General features: G+C 44.7%; 1 protein-coding gene across 1 annotated transcript in view; it reads left to right on the forward strand.

Annotated features, from left to right (window-relative positions):
* Nucleotides 1–636: 636 nt before the first annotated feature.
* Nucleotides 637–18,231, forward strand: part of PRPH2 (peripherin 2) — a 29,585-nt gene continuing 11,990 nt past the window's right edge. Inside the window, exon 1 of the mRNA XM_083174602.1 lies at nt 637–1,431. Within this exon, the coding sequence (XP_083030728.1) occupies nt 851–1,431 (581 nt within the window). The 5' untranslated portion in view covers nt 637–850. The remainder of the gene's footprint in view (nt 1,432–18,231) is intronic.

The raw sequence follows: 18,231 nt of genomic DNA on the forward strand, positions 1-18,231 counted from the left end.
TCTAGAGAACTGCCTATTTGTAGCATTGGGCCTATCTGTATGTGTGATGTATATCTGTACTGCCATTGTTGCTCGTTCTGACAACCCTTTGTATTACAGTATGTGCATTATTTTTAATGTCTGTAAAGCGCCTTGAGTCCTGTTGGAAAAAGTGCACTATATAAATAAAACTTACTTACTTACTATCAATCACACTATCTACTGTGCACTGATTTATTTTGCTTTCATATATTGTTATCATATTATTATGGGGAAAGGGATTTTCTTAGGTGCTATGGAAAGAAGTTAAATGACCTGTGTACTTGCAGCTATGATACTTGATTCTCGGTTCTGCTGTTTTGTAAATAAGAATGGAAAAGCACGTTTATGAATTAAATACGTCTTGCCTGACTGCCAGGCTATATTTACCGGGGTAAAGGCATCACACTCTGTGAAAGGAGTAATCCAGTAACCAACACGACAAGGATTATACTGCTGATTATCAGGTTGGCAGAGATTCCTACAAATGGGATGAAGGTGATTAGAGGTATTTAGATGACGTATTGAACATGTAGGTTTAATCATCTGAAACTTTCATGCTCCGTCAGTGGGACCAGGCCACCAGAATTAGGTGTAGCTGCTCTCGGCCAATTACCTTTAATGATTGTCCTATTATTGACACTTTGCTGAAAAAAACAACAACAATAACTATATTTTTCGTCCACCAGTTTTAGGTTAGGATTGTAAATATGAAAAAACGACCCTCTTTTAAGCCACGTCTGGGCTGACTGCTGGACCAAAAGGAAATTTCTTCATCCTGTTAAAGTTCCATTGAGAGTTCAAGCAGAACCACAACTTCCATATTGCGAAAATGGCGCTGATGAAAATTTCATTTAACCAGAAGAAAAGAGTCAAATTGGCCCAGGGATTATGGTTCATGAATTGGTGCTGTGTTTTAGCTGCCATCGTCCTTTTCACCATGGGAATATTCCTGAAAATCGAGCTCAGGAAGCGAAGCGAGGTCATGGATAACAATGAAAGCCACTTTGTGCCCAATTCACTTATCATTATGGGTGCTCTGGCTTGTGCCCTTAACGTGTTCGCTGGAAAAATCTGTTATGATTCCTTGGATCCTGCTAAATATGCAAAGTGGAAGCCCATGCTGAAACCTTACCTGGCCTTCTGTCTGCTGTTTAATGTTTTCCTCTTCTTCATTGCTGTGGTCTGCCTTGTGACCAGGGGGTCTCTGGAGAGCACGCTTTCTCTTGGGCTGAAGAATGGGATGCGTTACTACAAGGATACAGACACCCCAGGGAGGTGCTTTATGAAGAAGACCATAGATTTGTTGCAGATCGAATTCAAATGCTGCGGAAACAATGGATATAGAGATTGGTTTGAGATTCAATGGGTCAGCAACCGGTATCTGGATTTCAGCACCAAGGAGGTGAAAGAGTGAGTAGAACCTTACAGTATATGTCTGTGGTCAATACCTGTACAGGAATATTTGGACAAAAATTATGGCCGTGTAGCTGGTATAAAGATGTTGTAACCCATAGCAACCCTTTAGAATCATTTGCGTAGTATCTCAATGAGCGTGAAAGACTTATTACATTACTGGGAGTTAAAATTATTTTTTGATCACTTATCTGTGTAGTATTGTCCCACGTACTGTAGTGTGTGTGTCCTGGTACGTGTATGTGATGAGACTGAACATTTTTCATCAAATGACGGGAGAAGCTGGGCAGATCATGGCAGATCGGGGCCAAGAACATGCTTGGCACATTAATGGGCTCAGTTAAAGTGAGATTTGAGATTTTGTGGGGCAAAACTATTTACATTGAACTGATTGGGTGTATACTGTATGTTAATTTAGCTCGGTTCTATTTGGGTGCCGGACAGGGTCCGGACAGTCATTAACCCGACGTCGGGATCCCGACTGTTAAAACACAGACGGCCGGGTTCCCGACGGCCGTCGGCTATTTTCCCTCGTGCATGACCCCCATAGAGGGAGAATAGAATAGGTGGCGAGCGCAGCTGGCCACTCTGTCTGAGACCGGGCAGTCGGGATCCTGACTGTCGGTGAAACATACCACACCCTTCTATTTAGTGTGTGTGTATGTGCGCGTGCGCGTGCGTGTGTGTGTATGGGTGTGTGGGTGAGTATTGATGTGCCTGTGCTTGAGAGTTTTTCAGAATATCTCCTTAACATCTTCAAACTGCTAACATTTGACCTGTGCATGGAGATGGTGGAACCCCGTTTTCAGCCTATAATGCAATGGGACTCCCAGACCCACGTAACACGGGAAAGCACATTTCTAGGCACCGTTCTAGCAGTAGAATGAAGACTTTTAAACCCATAAAAGCGATACGTAATAAAGAGACCATCATGATATATTTCGTACTTGGACGAGTCTAAATAAAGTAGCGTATTGGGAAAAAGACAGATACTAAGTGAAGAAGGTGGCCATGGGGTAGTAGTAGTAGGGCGGTCTTTGCAGCGCTGGTTTTCTTCTTCTACCTGTGTATTCCCAGACAGATCTGTAATCGCTTGTAGGTTCGGTTCCCCCAAAGCCACAATTGGGCATGCAGATATATGTGTAGAAGGTGAATAAACAGTCACTATTGAAATTGATTGACATAATTTAGCCTTTTATATAATTCCACCTAATGTTGTCATTGTCTGCAGGGTATGCATACCGTGATTTGATTGGTTTCTGCTGTTTCTAGTTGTTTGTAATTGGTTGTCAGTTATGTTACTGTGTATCAGAGTGTGTTGCAGGTCTACATAAAAACTAAAAGTAAAACTATTGAATAAAATATTTGTAAGTGTACTACTATTACTGTATAAACAACTGTTGTTTATAAAATGCTGTACAATATAAATACCCTGCCAGGTATATAGGCCCTTATTCTGATCGGTGCGGCCCGATCAGAATATGCGGCCGCAACCGTGCAGGCGAATCCCCGCCTTCCATACGGATCGCCACCTGCCGTCCGTATGCGGATATGTGGCGATCCGCATGAAATTGGACGGGGATACGCCTCCTCCATGGTGGGAGCAGCCCCTGCATTCGATGGTCGCCGAACATCGAATGCAGGGCCGCACGCTCCACCAGGTCCCGCAACACAAGACCACACGGACACTTGTCCGTGTGAAATCATGTATAGAGGCGGGCAGCTGACATCCGGCGATGTCAGATGCCCGCCCCGTACACACGCGTCACGGCCTCATTACCATGCATACGCCCCGCGTTTGCATGGGAACGCCCATGAAACGGGGGGCGTATGCATAGGGTAATGAGGCTAAGTAGCCCCTCACGCCCCTCTACGCCCCCTGTGCGGCGTATAAAGAATCCGTGCGGCGAAATCGCCTGCACATGCGCAGAGTGACCTCTGCACATGCGCAGACGATCAACATCGGCGGTCCGTCCGCATGCGGGAATTTCCGCACCGATCAGAATAAGGGCCATAGTGCTGTATAAGTGTACTGTATGTACAGTATTCTGTGCCAGTCCTGCAGAGGAGACATTCTGTCCTGTGTAAGCAGCAGGCATGCTGCTGGGTTATAAATAGCAGCGAGCTGGCTGATTAGCTCACTATTATCCATGTTTAAGGATTGGGAGCTACAAGGGGAACCAATAGAAAATATACACAATGCAGATCAGTGACCACATGCTGTGATAATGTAGAGAAAGTCTGTTAACCCTTCACAATAGCAGGAAACGTTTCCTGGCAGTCACAACACTGAGCCCTCCTCAGGGGGTCACTGCTGCCCGTGGGCACACACACACAAAAAAAGTGACTGGCCTGTGAAAATGGGGACAGTTGGTACGTCGGTCTATTCAGTAATAGTGTCAATGTTGATCAAATTTTGTTGGGCAACATCATCACAATATTTTATTTATCTGACTCGCCCCCCCCCCCCCAGTATATATATATATATATATATATATATATATACAGTATATATATATATATATATATATATATATATATATATATATATTTATACAGTATATCTCTACAGTAGTGTGCCTATTTATATGTATACTTTATAGTTGCATACTTGCCTACTCTCGCAGAAGTTTGGGAAGACTCGCAGTTTTTTGGGTAGTCCCCTACACCACTGGGAGAACAGGTACATCTCCTTAATCTCACCCACATCCTAGTGTTGCTGGCAGGATGGAGAGATAATCACCGGCAATTACAGGTCTGCTAGGGGAGTGGCTAATATATCATGTTATCTCTTACCCACCCCACAGATCAGTACTTATGTAATATCTGGGCTCCAGTTTTTCTTATGAGACCGCGTCCCCTCGCGGGGCTCGCCACGCTTCGGGTACGGTGGCACGCTGCGCTCGCCACACTATATAAAATCAACTCCATGCGTAGTTGGATAGTAGGGGTATGAAAAAATGGGGTGCATTTAACATGGGAGCCCAGATAATACATAAGTACCCACAGACCTATGAATCAGAGGTAGATTTTTCAAAAGGCAACCTAGGCACCTGCCTAGGGCCCAGCAGGTTCCAAGGGATATCCTGGCCGTCCTGAACGCTCTAGAGGAGCATTGCTTGACTAACGCATGATGACATCACATGGACCTGCCCACACTCCCAAAGTCCCTTTGATTGTCCTTCTGATTGTTCATGTTTTATGATTGGCACTTGTTTGCTGATCACTTTAAATTTGAATTATTTGAATTGACCCCCAACCCAAGACACCCTTGGTTACTTTGTCAGGCTGTGGTAACTTCCAATTTTTGGACTGCATTATTGTACACTTTGATTCTTGGTGTGCCCAGCTTGGACTTGTTTTTTTATGATCACTTTTGCATTATAAAATACATTTTTTTGCTTATTTGGAAGTGCTGGTTCTCATTTCTTAGTGGTGGCTGTCAATTTTCACGATGTGGCTTTAACTGTTGAGGAAGGCTGTTTGGTGACTTCGGTCTTTGTTAAACCCACTGACCGTAATACAGTGTTACACGCTAGCAGCTGTCATCCAGCACCTATGAAATTCAGTTTGCCCTACTCCCAATTCTTGCGGGATAGGCGCATTTGCAGCACTGACGAGCTGGCCGCTAAGCAGATTGATATAATGTTTGCCAAATTCCGTGATCGGGGTTATAGTTATAAACTTTTCTTTGAGACTAAAGCTATGGCCAAGTCAAAGTCATCTTTGTTGACCTATCAGCAACATTCCCCTAAGGGGAAGAAATTACCGTGGGTTAATCATTTTAACACTGCCAGTTCGGTTGTCAGCTCTACAACTAAGAGGTTATGGCCTCTCATAAAAAAGGATGCTACTTTGGGCATGTCTGACACTCAGTTAATGTCCTGTTACACACGTGGCAGAAGTGTACGTGACATTATTTATCATGAAGACAGACTTTCTAAACTTAGAGAAGCTGGCAGCGAACAATTTCTTACAACTAAACCTGTTTGTTTCAAATGTTTAGGCTGTGCGACATGTAGGACACTTATCACTGGTGATTCCTTTTGCCTTCCTTTGAGTGGCAAGCGTTTTTGCATTAGACACCGTGTTACATGCACAACTAAGTATATAGTGTACCTGATCAAGTGTCCATGCTCGTTGCACTATATTGGGAAAACACAGTGTACACTACGTGAACGCATGGCTGGGCACCGCTCCTCTATTAAACAAGCTCTGGAGAAAGGCTATAGTGATCAGCCGGTGGCTCGCCACTTTTTAGAGGCTCACCGTACCATCCCCATGTTAAAGTATATGATCATAGATCATATTCCAGCTACACCACGGGGAGGTAATCGTTCTAAATTATTGTTTGAAATGTGAGTCCCAATGGATTCATCGCCTTAATACCCTTTTCCCTAGAGGGTTGAATGAGAGTAAGGGTTTGCATTGTTTCCTGTAGGGTTTATATATAGCTACTTTCATGTCATGCGCAGAAGCGTCTGACGTCACTGTGCGACCATGGTGAGCCGCGAACGGCGGGAATCTCTGTGCGGGGCGGTACTTGGTGGTATGTATAAATGTAAGTTTTATGTGTCATGTATTTTATGTCCTGAAGAAGAACCCAATAAAGTTGGTTCGAAACGTTGGCAAGTACTGCTGGTTTCCTGTATCTTCTTGAGTTGAGTGCCGCCGTCTGTCGGATATGTGAAGCCCTAGCAGGGTTTTTTGGATGGCACCGCTACAGTTATTTTCAGTTTAGGATGTGCTGCTCCTTTCTGGACTTATATATATATATATATATATATATATATATATATATATATATATGTGCTGGATAGAGTGGCACTCCTAGGTCGTGCTGAGTATTTAGATAATGCGGTGCCCGCCGTAGATCACCTGTTCGCACAGGCTGTAGATATGTTGTGGGGGACGGCGGCACTCGGAAGAAAAACAATGACACCAGGAGACTGGATAAATCACCGACGTTTCTAAGCCGTTACGGCTTCTTTATCAAGGTGCAGAAGACAATATTCAAACAGTGTAAAAGGATTTAAATACCCTTACCTTCTTCCCACGCCGTCCACGCCGTACGCCGAGCAGGTGGGGCGCCACCTGATGACATCACCACTGCCGGCCCCGGTCAGTGGATGGACGGAGGATTAGGGGCGGGTACACACACTTCTGATGAAAAGACAAAATATACATTATTGCAAAAAAATAACACCGTGAATAGCTGGTGTACATATGAATAAAAATAGCATTAACGCAGTGAAAAACAATTTGTGAAATAAAGCAACTTAAGAAAGGCACATACAAATTATGCGCCGGCAGTGTACGTGTATATGAACAAATCGTTAATGATATATATTAAACATACATAAACAAATAAAATATACATGTGAGTGTCTAAACATAAACTACAAAGACCCCTCTTATATCCCGCAACGAATAATCGAACTTCACTGTACTATGTGTGTCGACACCAATCGTGTGTCGACCAATGTATGGCACTTTCCCTAATCCATAGGGGTCCTATATACTAGCCAATTAGGCTTTTCTCACAAGAAACTCGAGTACATATTAAGCCACACAGGCCAGCTACAGTGCCCAAAACGATAATAAATGCTTAGTGACATATTATATCTAACTGCAATTAATATATTTGATAATTAATATCTAGGGGTCGGGACCCTCTCTGGTTAAGAACGTAGTATGTAAATAACATTAAAAGTTATAGTTTCTATATTTTTATAAAAAGTATGAATAGCCCGCATGTTCATTTAACCCCTTAGGGGACAGGGTCTCAAGCCTGTGAATCCACCGACTTTCAGCTCTACACAGTCGTAGATTCCTATCTCCTCCCCTTTTTTGATCATCAATCTGTTCAATAATTCTGTGTCTAAGGGAGGCCAACGGGTGCCTAGCCTCAGCGAAGTGGCGGGCCACTGGCTGATCGCTGGTCCCCGAACTGATGGCCCCCTTGATGGAGGAACGATGTGCAGCCGCACGTTCTTTGAACGCCCGTACGGTCTTGCCGACATAATGTCGACCGCACGGGCAACTGATCAAATAGACCACGAAATTTGAAGAACAGGATACCCTCTGTCTGATTTTAATGGGTTTTCCTGAATAGGGATGGTAGAATGTGTCTCCAGGGGTCATAAAATTACATGTAGTACACCCACTGCACTTAAAACAACCAGGTTTGGGCACCCCCAGAAAGGTGGGTACCCTAGGGCTGACAGACACCACGTCATTTTTAACTAGGTAGTTTTTTAAGTTTTTGCCCCTAGTATAAGCGCACATTAGCTTTTTGTTGTGTAAGGCCCGTAGTTGTGGGTCAGTTTTAACTATTGGCCAATGGGATTTAGCAATGCCATTAATGGCATGACTCTGTGGGTGATAAGAATTGACCCATATGTATTTGTCGTCTCCCTGGGGTTTTGGGGGACGGTTGATGGCCTGGTCCCTAGGAATTTTCAAGACTTTTACTTTAGATTCTTCCAACTCATCTCTATTGTACCCTCTGGCAGCAAATTTGTCCACCATGGCTGCCAATGAGGTTTCAAGGTCTGCCGGCTCACTGACGATTCTACGTACTCGTAACATCTGTGAGAACGGCAGGCCTCTTTTCAGTGGGGTGGGATGGTGGCTTGAGGCTAAAAGAAGATTATTTCTATCTGTTGCCTTGCAATATAGAGATGTAACAACTGAACCATCTTTTAACTCGATATTTACATCTAAGAAATTAACTTTGATGTTGCTGATGTTATACGTTAACTTGACAGGTGATTCTGATAAATTGTGCAGTTTGATTAGCTCTTCCAGTTTCTCCTGTGGACCATTCCAGATGATCAGCAGGTCATCTATGTACCTGGTATATAGTACCAGATGCCCGCTGACCACTGGATCGTCCAGAAAAAGTTTATGCTCCACCTGGAACATGTAGCTGTTGGCGAGCGATGGGGCCACTGAGGACCCCATCGCACAGCCGCATTGTTGTAGATAATATTTATTGTCTGACATGAAAAAGTTGCGCTTCAAGGTTAACTCTAACAGCTGTAGAAAAAATTCCACCTTAGGGCCAGTGTACAGTGGGTTGTCGACTATTAGTGCCCGTACCGCCGCGAGTCCCCCCTCGTGTGGTATACACGTGTAGAGACTCGCGACGTCCACGGTACACAGCAGACACCCAGGGGGCAACTGGCCCAATGCCAACAATTTCGTTAATAAGGTGTTGGTGTCTTTTAGATAAGAGCCTTGCCCTTGCACGTAGGGCTGCAGGAAATGGTCCAAGTAAATGGATATACCCTGATATAGGGACCCCCGGGCAGAGATGATGGGTCTGCCCGGAGGGTTCCTGCTGTCCTTGTGGACCTTAGGGATGGTGTATAGGAGCGGAGTGATGGGAAATGCGGTGGTAAGCACTTCCTGGGTCTGGACATCAATCACCCCCTCCCGAACCGCTTGAATAAGGATTAAGTCTAATTCTTGCTTATAGTCCTTCGGTGGGTCTTTGGCAAGAGGACAATATGTTGAAAAGTCCGACAGCTGGCGAGCAATTTCCAGGAGATAGGTCTTGGCGTCTTGTACCACTAACCCACCCCCTTTATCCGCCGGGCGGAAAGTAATGGAGGTGTCCTCGCTAAGTGACTTAAGAGCCTTCCATTCGGCACTTGAAAAATTTGAATGGTGCTCCGACTTTGCAGCTAGGACTTTGGAAGTTTCTTGTTGGATACGCCGACTGAATGTCTTGATAGAGGCGTTGTTCGTTAGAGGATCAAATTTAGATTTCTTACGAATCTTGGATGGTATATTATGGGAGGGGTCCTTGACTTGCTCAGTGTTTTGAAAGAATTCTGTTAATTTCAGCTGCCTGTTAAGCTTGTATTGCTCAATTTTTATTTGAAAAGGGTCAGCTGAACTGGTGGGAATGAAATTGAGTCCTTTGGCTAACACCTCGATCTCTATAGGTGTTAATACCCGTGATGACAAATTAAATATAGATTCTTTCATTTTTTCGTTGTTGCCGTCTTGGACCTTTTGTTTCCTCCTCTTGTTTTGCCCCCCACGGCGGGTGTAGGTACGTCTCCCTGAGCTATTTGCCGCCGGGTACGTACTCCTAAAGGGGCACGACCACGGGCTTGGGAGGCACTTTCAAAGTCACTAGCAGAGGACCCATCTTCCTTCGATGATTCAGTCTCGCGAATATTGCGATTGAATCTACGGAAGGTCCTTTGCCTGAAAGGTCGAAATGAACTGTCACCCCCGGTAAGCCATGGGTAAACTAAATGTTTCTCATAGTCCGCATGTACCCTATCTTTTTTATTCTTCTTGTATGCGACCAGTTCTTTCTTATATTTGTCGACTTGCGTGGTCAGTTTTTCCATCCATTCAACACTGGTGTCTGCCCTTAATGTCGGGACATGTGTTGCTTCCAATGTTGCAATCTTTGACCTAATGGTGGTGAGTTCCTTTGAGACCTCCTCCACCACCGCCAACATAAGGTCAAAGGAACATTTGTTGAGGATGGAAGTCCACATTTTACAAAAGGGGATACTGTACCTACCCAATGTAGGCACATTTTTAATGCGGAACCCACGGGGTATTTTTTTATCCCTTATGTAATCGGATAGGGTCAGTCCATGATAAAAATAATCCGTTTCTTTCCGCTTCAAATTAAGCAGTTCATGGTAGGAACCCGTGGGTTCCGCATTAAAAATGTGCCTACATTGGGTAGGTACAGTATCCCCTTTTGTAAAACGTGGACTTCCATCCTCAACAAATGTTCCTTTGACCTTATGTTGGTGGTGGTGGAGGAGGTCTCAAAGGAACTCACCACCATTAGGTCAAAGATTGCAACATTGGAAGCAACACATGTCCCGACATTAAGGGCAGACACCAGTGTTGAATGGATGGAAAAACTGACCACGCAAGTCGACAAATATAAGAAAGAACTGGTCGCATACAAGAAGAATAAAAAAGATAGGGTACATGCGGACTATGAGAAACATTTAGTTTACCCATGGCTTACCGGGGGTGACAGTTCATTTCGACCTTTCAGGCAAAGGACCTTCCGTAGATTCAATCGCAATATTCGCGAGACTGAATCATCGAAGGAAGATGGGTCCTCTGCTAGTGACTTTGAAAGTGCCTCCCAAGCCCGTGGTCGTGCCCCTTTAGGAGTACGTACCCGGCGGCAAATAGCTCAGGGAGACGTACCTACACCCGCCGTGGGGGGCAAAACAAGAGGAGGAAACAAAAGGTCCAAGACGGCAACAACGAAAAAATGAAAGAATCTATATTTAATTTGTCATCACGGGTATTAACACCTATAGAGATCGAGGTGTTAGCCAAAGGACTCAATTTCATTCCCACCAGTTCAGCTGACCCTTTTCAAATAAAAATTGAGCAATACAAGCTTAACAGGCAGCTGAAATTAACAGAATTCTTTCAAAACACTGAGCAAGTCAAGGACCCCTCCCATAATATACCATCCAAGATTCGTAAGAAATCTAAATTTGATCCTCTAACGAACAACGCCTCCATCAAGACATTCAGTCGGCGTATCCAACAAGAAACTTCCAAAGTCCTAGCTGCAAAGTCGGAGCACCATTCAAATTTTTCAAGTGCCGAATGGAAGGCTCTTAAGTCACTTAGCGAGGACACCTCCATTACTTTCCGCCCGGCGGATAAAGGGGGTGGGTTAGTGGTACAAGACGCCAAGACCTATCTCCTGGAAATTGCTCGCCAGCTGTCGGACTTTTCAACATATTGTCCTCTTGCCAAAGACCCATCGAAGGACTATAAGCAAGAATTAGACTTAATCCTTATTCAAGCGGTTCGGGAGGGGGTGATTGATGTCCAGACCCAGGAAGTGCTTACCACCGCATTTCCCATCACTCCGCTCCTATACACCATCCCTAAGGTCCACAAGGACAGCAGGAACCCTCCGGGCAGACCCATCATCTCTGCCCGGGGGTCCCTATATCAGGGTATATCCATTTACTTGGACCATTTCCTGCAGCCCTGCGTGCAAGGGCAAGGCTCTTATCTAAAAGACACCAACACCTTATTAACGAAATTGTTGGCATTGGGCCAGTTGCCCCCTGGGTGTCTGCTGTGTACCGTGGACGTCGCGAGTCTCTACACGTGTATACCACACGAGGGGGGACTCGCGGCGGTACGGGCACTAATAGTCGACAACCCACTGTACACTGGCCCTAAGGTGGAATTTTTTCTACAGCTGTTAGAGTTAACCTTGAAGCGCAACTTTTTCATGTCAGACAATAAATATTATCTACAACAATGCGGCTGTGCGATGGGGTCCTCAGTGGCCCCATCGCTCGCCAACAGCTACATGTTCCAGGTGGAGCATAAACTTTTTCTGGACGATCCAGTGGTCAGCGGGCATCTGGTACTATATACCAGGTACATAGATGACCTGCTGATCATCTGGAATGGTCCACAGGAGAAACTGGAAGAGCTAATCAAACTGCACAATTTATCAGAATCACCTGTCAAGTTAACGTATAACATCAGCAACATCAAAGTTAATTTCTTAGATGTAAATATCGAGTTAAAAGATGGTTCAGTTGTTACATCTCTATATTGCAAGGCAACAGATAGAAATAATCTTCTTTTAGCCTCAAGCCACCATCCCACCCCACTGAAAAGAGGCCTGCCGTTCTCACAGATGTTACGAGTACGTAGAATCGTCAGTGAGCCGGCAGACCTTGAAACCTCATTGGCAGCCATGGTGGACAAATTTGCTGCCAGAGGGTACAATAGAGATGAGTTGGAAGAATCTAAAGTAAAAGTCTTGAAAATTCCTAGGGACCAGGCCATCAACCATCCCCCAAAACCCCAGGGAGACGACAAATACATATGGGTCAATTCTTATCACCCACAGAGTCATGCCATTAATGGCATTGCTAAATCCCATTGGCCAATAGTTAAAACTGACCCACAACTACGGGCCTTACACAACAAAAAGCTAATGTGCGCTTATACTAGGGGCAAAAACTTAAAAAACTACCTAGTTAAAAATGACGGGGTGTCTGTCAGCCCTAGGGTACCCACCTTTCTGGGGGTGCCCAAACCTGGTTGTTTTAAGCGCAGTGGGTGTACTACATGTAATTTTATGACCCCTGGGGACACATTCTACCATCCCTATTCAGGAAAACCCATTAAAATCAGACAGAGGGTATCCTGTTCTTCAAATTTCGTGGTCTATTTGATCAGTTGCCCGTGCGGTCGACATTATGTCGGCAAGACCGTACGGGCGTTCAAAGAACGTGCGGCTGCACATCGTTCCTCCATCAAGGGGGCCATCAGTTCGGGGACCAGCGATCAGCCAGTGGCCCGCCACTTCGCTGAGGCTAGGCACCCGTTGGCCTCCCTTAGACACAGAATTATTGAACAGATTGATGATCAAAAAAGGGGAGGAGATAGGAATCTACGACTGTGTAGAGCTGAAAGTCGGTGGATTCACAGGCTTGAGACCCTGTCCCCTAAGGGGTTAAATGAACATGCGGGCTATTCATACTTTTTATAAAAATATAGAAACTATAACTTTTAATGTTATTTACATACTACGTTCTTAACCAGAGAGGGTCCCGACCCCTAGATATTAATTATCAAATATATTAATTGCAGTTAGACATAATATGTCACTAAGCATTTATTATCGTTTTGGGCACTGTAGCTGGCCTGTGTGGCTTAATATGTACTCGAGTATCTTGTGAGAAAAGCCTAATTGGCTAGTATATAGGACCCCTATGGATTAGGGAAAGTGCCATACATTGGTCGACACACGATTGGTGTCGACACACATAGTACAGTGAAGTTCGATTATTCGTTGCGGGATATAAGAGGGGTCTTTGTAGTTTATGTTTAGACACTCACATGTATATTTTATTTGTTTATGTATGTTTAATATATATCATTAACGATTTTTTCATATACACGTACACTGCCGGCGCATAATTTGTATGTGCCCTTCTTAAGTTGCTTTATTTCACAAATTGTTTTTCACTGCGTTAATGCTATTTTTATTCATATGTACACCAGCTATTCACGCTGTTATTTTTTTGCAATAATGTATATTTTGTCTTTTCATCAGAAGTGTGTGTACCCGCCCCTAATCCTCCGTCCATCCACTGACCGGGGCCGGCAGTGGTGATGTCATCAGGTGGCGCCCCACCTGCTCGGCGTACGGCGTGGACGGCGTGGGAAGAAGGTAAGGGTATTTAAATCCTTTTACACTGTTTGAATATTCTCTTCAGCACCTTGATAAAGAAGCCGTAATGGCTTAGAAACGTCGGTGATTTATCCAGTCTCCTGGTGTCATTGTTTTTCTTCCGAGTGCCGCCGTCCCCCACAACATATATATATATATATATATATATATATATAAATAAATTAGCCGAAAGTGAGCTGGGAGCCATGAAAGGCTGGGGTATGCAGCCAGTCACTATGGCTGCAGCCACATGCAGGAAGGAGGAGAGAGTACGGACAGCGCTGATGTGCTGTTGCTCACCAGTGGGTAGAGGAGAGGGATCCAGCAGCATGTCCTCTTACCTCTGCAACTGTAGGGATGGCCATCGAATATTGATGATTCAAGATCCTGGGTGGTTTATGGCCGATATAGAATACTTTTGATTTTGATATTAATTGTGGAAAACCAGATGGTTTCTCTACATTGATGTCAAAGCATAACCGAATAGTTTTTTTTTTTCCTTAGCCAAGGGGCCAGGACACAAAGCACAGCTCCACCCCTGATATCCATAAAGCCCTGCCTCCAGGTTCTGATTGGCCCACGGGCCAGTCAGGTAAATAAAAGGGATAGCCATCAATAGTTAAAACCATTGATGGTCATACACCACATAGTATGCTACCATCGATGGAAATTGGCACTATCGCCATTGATGGTTTTATCCATGGCCATCCCTAGGCAACTGCTACCTCCTGCTGCAGGCTCAGCTGTGGGGACCTGCTCTGCCTGGGAGCATGTGGCAGCTTCTGCACCCGCCTGCAGCATCCCGGACTTGTTGCTCCCCGCATACTCTGCCGGCGCTGGCTAGTGAGTGAGTATTCTAGGAAGATGATACTCACTTTCTAGTAAAGTGTGCATACTGCGGACATAGGTGTGCAGTCAGACCTGTTCGCACAGTTCTGAATTTGTCCCTGTCCCCAATGGTGGGGGACTGAGCATGAGCATAGTGCAGTCACCTGCTGTGGGTGCTTTTGGTGATTTTCAATCGCCTGGGTGCTCGCTGCATGATTGACAGGCAAAGGGCATTCCAGGGTGGACACCCAGCGTTACATGGGCATGTCTATGAAAACACTGGGGTGCGCCCCCAGGGATCGCAGTCATTCCCATGCCTGCTTTGGGCAGGTGGTGTCAGCACCCGTTCCCGGTTTGGAGAAAACCGTGCAGCTCAAATGGAAGTCCTGGGCTACCCTTTGGCTGCGTGCAGAGCAAAAGTTATTTGATAGTGATTAGCCATCAAATGATTTTTCCCCTGTCCAGTAGACATCCGGTCGCAGCAGAGCGAGGGGATTCGGGCAGCAGGGGGGGCGTGCATTCATCGTTGTGGCGAGGCGGTGTTAAACCGCTTGCTAGGCTCTGAATGAACGCTACATAATGGTGTAGCTAAAGTGTTTAGTGAGCATGTTTCTTTTGTTTTGCATTCTCACATAGCAGACAAATGTGGTTGTTATTTGATTTTAACGGGCCTATTAGATGATAAACTGATTATCTTGGTTTGCTTGTACTCTCCCTATACTAATCAATTGTCTTTTCTCCGCAAGCTATGTCTCTTGATATGCAAATTGTTTAAAGGTTCCCTGGTCGTAATAGGAGATTATAACTTGGCTTTAGATCAAAGATTCCAATTCCTCTACCCGTCCCAAATCCTCCTCCACATTAGACCCTTCCCTGTCTTTTCACAAATTGGCTGAGTTCGACCTCCATGATATCTGAAGAACCTGTAACCCTTTAGGATGGGAATATACATATTACTCCCCGGTCCACAACTCATACTCCAGAATAAGTTTCATTCTATGTGATAAATGGTCTCTCGAACAAACCAGAGACATAGATATCTTTCCTATCACATGGTCTGACATGCTCTGATACTTTGGAAGTGAAACCTTAATTATCCTCAGACTCCTCCCTGTCTCTGCCGCCATTCTCAACATCTTCTAAAAGATCCCTTGCCCAAAATCATATTCAGAAACAATTAGATCTTGAATCCAAGCTAAAAGACTCAGAAAATACGAAAAAAAAAAATCACTCCAGAGCTCTCAAAAATGAACTATGAGAAGTTTGGGGGCAGTAAGGATGGTGTAATGGTTAGCATTACTGCCTCACAGCGCTGAGATCATGGGTTCGATTCCCACCATCCCACTGGTCAGAGCTTGTATATTCTCTGTATGCTTGCGTGGGTTTCCTCTGAGTTATTTGGCTTCCTCCCACAATCCAAAATATACAGGTAGGTAGGTACTATGGGCGAGATGTATCAAATGGAAAATGCGGTAAAACCCCGGTTTTACCGCATTTTCCAATGTATCAAAAATGATACCGCAGGGCAGGGTATCGCCACCTTTGGGTGGCGATACCCTATAGAAGCCTATGGGCTTCTTTTCGCCGCCGCCGATGCAAACCTGCCGCCTCGCCGACCCCCCCTCTGGCTTACCTTCCTGAAGGGTCCTCCTGGACCCTGGAAGGTAAACCCCTCCTCCCCCTAGTGAAGCAGCCGGACATCCTTCCGGCTGCAGGGGGGAGGAGGAGGCGCCGGGGACAGCATGCTTAGCTGTCCCCGGCGTTAGGGGAGAGCGTGGCGGCAGGGAGATAACGGAGACCCCCAGACACACCAGAGTACAGGTATCGCGGGGGGCCTCCGTCACCGCACCGCGATGCCAGCCACATATGTTAGTACATATGCGGCAGCATCGCGGCGGGGGGGGGGGTGGCGAAGGGCGGCGATGTATTTTAATACATCCCGCCCTATCCCTGCTGAATTGTTAGAAGCATGTATAGTATCTATCCCTAAACCTGGGAAGAACCCTGCACACTGCCACAATTATCATCCTATAGTGTTGTGTGGCAAGGAATTACCTACACTTCAAAAGATGAAGTCTTGGTTTTTATGTTGTTGCAGGCAAAACATCTTACCCTTGCTTACCCTTGCTTGGGCAGTTATTCCACCATTAAGAGCACTGACCCTCCATCCTAGAAACCCTTATATCAGGAGAGCACAGGTGCTTCTAATCAGTCCAACCCTGATCACGTCACTTTAACTGCTTCTGCTTCTTCTGCTGCTGCTGCTCTAAAACTTGGACCGGATCCTCCACATATATATATAGGTATGCTGTCCCTGCCACAGTTGTTAAACTGTGATATCAAGTTGTATGCCAAAATGATCGCTGTACATATTAATGCAATTCTACCATTGCTGATACACCCGAACCAAACTAGTTTTGTCCCAGGGAGAAAATACCTGCAGAGTAGGTATTGTCGCTCAACGCAGAGAAGGTATTCCACGTTGTATGCATGAACTACTAGCACAATTTAGTTTTAGAGACAGAATCCTGTCTTTACACTCCAATCCAAGTCTTGTGTGTTCAGCAACAGATTTCAGCAACAGATTTCTATCTAATCTGTTCTCTATCTCAAACTGTATGAGACAGGGCTGTCCTCTAACCCCTCCTAATTTTTGTCTATTGAACCATTAGCTGCCACTATCCGCATTGATGTCATGGTTTAAAGGTTGGTTCTTCATCTCGCATACTTAGGGGGTTATGCTGATTGACACGGAAAGGCACAATCACTCTCTAATGGACAAAACCATATGCACATGTTACATCAGCCCCACCTGCAGTGCATATGGTTTTGTCCATTAGAGAGTGATTGTGCCTTTCTGAGTGAATCAGAATAACCCCCTTAGTCTCTTTGCAGATGAAGTGCTTCTTTTTGTATCTAATGCCATTGACACATTCCCCCCACCTCCACTCTATCCTAGACGCATACAGTGCAGCCTCCTTTTATAAACTAAACACCACAAAAACTGATGCACTCCCTATAAATCTACTTCATTACCTTACCTACAATCAAATTAAATATATAATTGGCAAGGGGACACAATAAACTATCTAGGTATCCATATCCCTGCTAACACCACTAAAGTATTCTTGCTCCTCTTCTTGTGATGCTATCTAACCAGATCATGGCTAGCTTATGGTATCTCATGGGTGGAATGACTGGCTATGTTATAGATTTCCCTTTTACCTAAGCCAATGTATTTATTCCACACAATCTCATACATTTGCTTGAAAAAAGACCTAAATATATTTGGCCCTCTAAGTCTTACAATATGGCCCACTCTAGAATGAGATTACCATGAACCAAAGGAAGAATTCATCTCCCAGATTTAAGTCTCTATCATGAAGCATGTATCCTTGCTTCACTCAAGTATTATTCCAATTCTGAACTTCTGACGGAATGGGTAGACCATGAACAATCCTTTAGTCCATCATTTCTGATCACAGATATGTTAAATACACCCAAATCCTTCAGACCAAGGTTCCTTAAAAATGTGGGACAGAATGTCAATGGCCATATATTTCCCTGCCTGTAATATATCCAAAATATCTATCACAACTGTAGAGAAGTAAACCCCCAACTTAAAACTGAATAAATGGAATGCTCTTGGTATAGTTAAATTAAGGGACGTCCTTGACGGTCATTTTTTGGTACCTTTCTCCTCACCGCAACAAAAATTTACCCTCCTCCAATCAGAGCATTTCCAC

Source organism: Crinia signifera, chromosome 3, assembly GCF_055691185.1.
Source record: "Crinia signifera chromosome 3, ASM5569118v1, whole genome shotgun sequence".
Taxonomy (NCBI): domain Eukaryota; kingdom Metazoa; phylum Chordata; class Amphibia; order Anura; family Myobatrachidae; genus Crinia; species Crinia signifera.